Genomic DNA, 3,187 nt, shown 5'->3' with positions numbered 1-3,187 from the left:
CCTGCTTCCACCTGTGCACCAACATGCCTGGTTTATACAGTGTTGGGGATCCAGGCCAGGCCTTAGTGTGAGCTAAGCAAAGCATTGTAGCAACTGAGCTATAGCCATAACCCCTCTGTTCCTTTTTTAAAAGATTTGTTTTATGTTTTGTGTCTTGAGTGTTGTGCCTGCATAAGTACCACATAAGAGAACATCAGATCCCCTGGAACTGAACTTTCAGACAGTTGTGGGTCAGATCCTCTGGAAGAGCAGCCAGTGCTCTTACCACTGAGACTCTCACAAGCACTGGTTCTCTCTCTCCCTGCTTCTGCCTCTGCCTCTGCCTCTGTCTGCCTCTGCCTCTCTCTCTCTTTTTTTTTTTTAAAGATTTATTTATTTATTATATGTAAGTATACCGTAGCTGACTTCAGACACACCAGAAGAGGGCGTCAGATCTCACTACAGATGGTTGTGAGCCACCATGTGGTTGCTGGGATTTGAACTCAGGACCTTCAGAAGAGTAGTCAGTGCTCTTACCCACTGAGCCATCTCTCCAGCCCCCCTCTCTCTTTTTAAGTACTTAAATATCTTTGAGGAGAAATTTCAGAAGCAGACCCTGTACCAAGCCACATGCATTTGTGTTTAGATCCATACAATCAGATTGCCCTCACAGAGGATGCAGCAATCTTCCCTACAGCAGTTAAGTGCAAGAGTTTGTATTCACAGCCTGGCTGGCCCGTGCAGGTCCTTTCATGTAAGTCAGGTTGCCAGACATGTAGTGTCTTAATTTAAATTTCTACTCTGTGTGAAGCTGAGCATGTGGCTAAAGGATCCTCTGTCTCCTCTCTGAGCTGCTTCACAGTCTTACTGTTTTCATTTGGGTTTGTGATTTATTACTGATTTATAAATTTTTTTATACTAGGAAATTAGCCCCTCTAAAATGCATGAATTATAAATATATAGGTTTTTCTCTAATAAAATGTTTTGGTGGCAGAATGGCTCTTTGCTAAATGAGCTTTTTGTTAATTAACTATCATCAAGATTGATACTGAGCTCACTGTCATCATGTAAGATTTAAAGGCTTTATTCTAGTTTCCTGGCATTAAACAGATTTGACTCAGTCAGTGCCAAGCTTTCCTAATCAAAATGAAGAACTGTAAGGTTGTTCATGCCCTGTGTGAACTCACTGCAGAGTCCTTCAGAGTTTAACAGAACCCATTGCAACTTTGTTGTTGACACAGGTTACATAGTGAGCACTATGTAGCCATGGCTGGCCTGAAACTCCCTAAGTTGACCAGGCTGGCCTCAGACTCACAAACATCGGCCTGTCTTTGACTCTCAAGTACTGGAGTTAAAGGTATATGCCACAACACCCAGCCTGACTTTGTTTTTAAATTAAAATATGTGTGTGAACATGTAGATACATACATACATACATACATACATACATACATACATACATACATGAAGGAGGGGGTTGTGTATATAGAGGAATGATTAAAGAAATTATACCAAAAGCCTACAGCAAGGTGATTTCTTTCAAATTTGATTCAAAATGAAGTTCTGCTTCCTTCTAAAATAGAATAGAAGTAGACTGGAGAGATGGCTCAGCAGTTAAGAGCATTGGCTACTCCTCCAGACAACTCCAACAACCCAGGTTTGATTCCCAGCTGTCATCTACATGACAGCTCACAACTGCCTGCAATTCAGTTCCACGGGATCTGACGCCCTCTTCTGGCCTCCTTGAGCAGCAGACACACACCTAGTGTTCAGACATACGTGTAGGTAAATAACACCCATGGATATTAAATAAAGAATAATAATCTTACAAAAAAGAAATGGACCCCTATAAGATGGCTCAGTGGATAAAGTCAGCTGTGCTGTGTCTGAGTTTGGTCTTCAGGACTAAAGTGGTGGAAAGAGAGAACTGGCTCTCACAAGATGTCCTCTGACCTCCACACGTTTGTTGCAATACTCACATGTGCAACCATACACATAAACATACACAAAATAAATAAAATGTATAACTGTTTAAAGAATGGAATAATACCGTTTATGTCCCTGGTTTTATAGGTATGCTGTGTCAGTCATGTGGGAATTAGATAAAACCTCTTATGAAATTAAGAAGGTGTGGTATGGCAGAACCATTATCCGATCAGCTTACAAACTGTTCTATGAGGCGGCCCAGGAACTGCTGGATGGAAACTTCAACATTGTTGATGATATTCCAGAATTCAAAGCCTTGGAGGAGCAGAGCCAACAGGCCAAACTAGAGGAGTTAGTGTGGGCAATTGGAAAGTTGACTGACATAGCTCGCCACATCCGAGCAAAAAGAGACCGCTGCGGTGCCTTGGAGCTGGAAGGTATAGAGGTTCGAGTCCAGCTGGATGACAAGAAGAACATTCATGACCTCATCCCCAAGCAGCCCCTGGAGGTTCATGAGACAGTGGCTGAATGCATGATCCTGGCCAACCATTGGGTGGCCAAGAAGATCTGGGAGAGTTTCCCCCACCAGGCTTTGCTGCGCCAACACCCTCCTCCACACCAGGAGTTTTTCTCAGAGCTCCGGGAATGTGCTAAAGCAAAAGGCTTCTTCATAGACACACGGTAATCTGCTTTTGAGGGGGCAGAGGGATGGCAGAGAGTGCCATGTGTTTATTTACCTTACGGTGGTTCCTAAAACATGGCCTGTAGCCAGGTACATTGGTGCATCGAAGCCTGAGGCAACTGGACCACCAATCTGAGGCTAGTCTACTTAAAGAGGATTTAAAAATTATGTTGTTGCCAAGCACAAGGTCCTAATTAAAATACCTTTTGTTAGTTTGTTAGTTTAGCAAATGGATTTTTTTTTTTTAGCTTCTGTCTTCAAGCAACAGAGTCTGTGGTCGTTTGGTTGAGTGGACTGCATGCTGGTCACACTGACCAAGGACTTTCAAACATCCTCTCGGTTACTCTTTAGAATGCTGAGGTGGTGGTCTGACCATTCATAGTTTATCGATGAGAACTTTAGTCTAACGGGGTTAAGGAGCTTGTTCATAAGTTACCTGTTGGGCCGTGCAAGGCCAGGACTTTCATTCAAGGCCATTATACCTAGAAACTCTTCTCCATGGCCATGTCCCAGGTATGCTCACCGCTGACCTCCCTGCCCTCTCTCTGCCTGTGTGCTCACCATTGACTTCTCCCCTGCCCTCTCTCTGCCTGTGTGCTC

General features: G+C 43.6%; 1 protein-coding gene across 3 annotated transcripts in view; it reads left to right on the top strand.

Annotated features, from left to right (window-relative positions):
• The window catches only part of Dis3l (DIS3 like exosome 3'-5' exoribonuclease), a 37,105-nt gene that overhangs the window by 28,502 nt on the left and 5,416 nt on the right, over positions 1 to 3,187 (top strand). For all 3 annotated transcript variants that reach the window (XM_031344139.1, XM_031344140.1, XM_031344141.1), the window contains one exon: positions 2,053 to 2,586. In XM_031344139.1, coding sequence (XP_031199999.1) covers positions 2,053 to 2,586 — 534 coding nt within the window. The remainder of the gene's footprint in view (positions 1 to 2,052; positions 2,587 to 3,187) is intronic.

Source organism: Mastomys coucha, unplaced genomic scaffold (genome assembly GCF_008632895.1).
Source record: "Mastomys coucha isolate ucsf_1 unplaced genomic scaffold, UCSF_Mcou_1 pScaffold23, whole genome shotgun sequence".
NCBI lineage: Eukaryota > Metazoa > Chordata > Mammalia > Rodentia > Muridae > Mastomys > Mastomys coucha.
The sequence above is the reverse complement of the archived record's forward strand: the minus strand, read 5'-3'. Positions and strand labels throughout refer to the sequence as shown.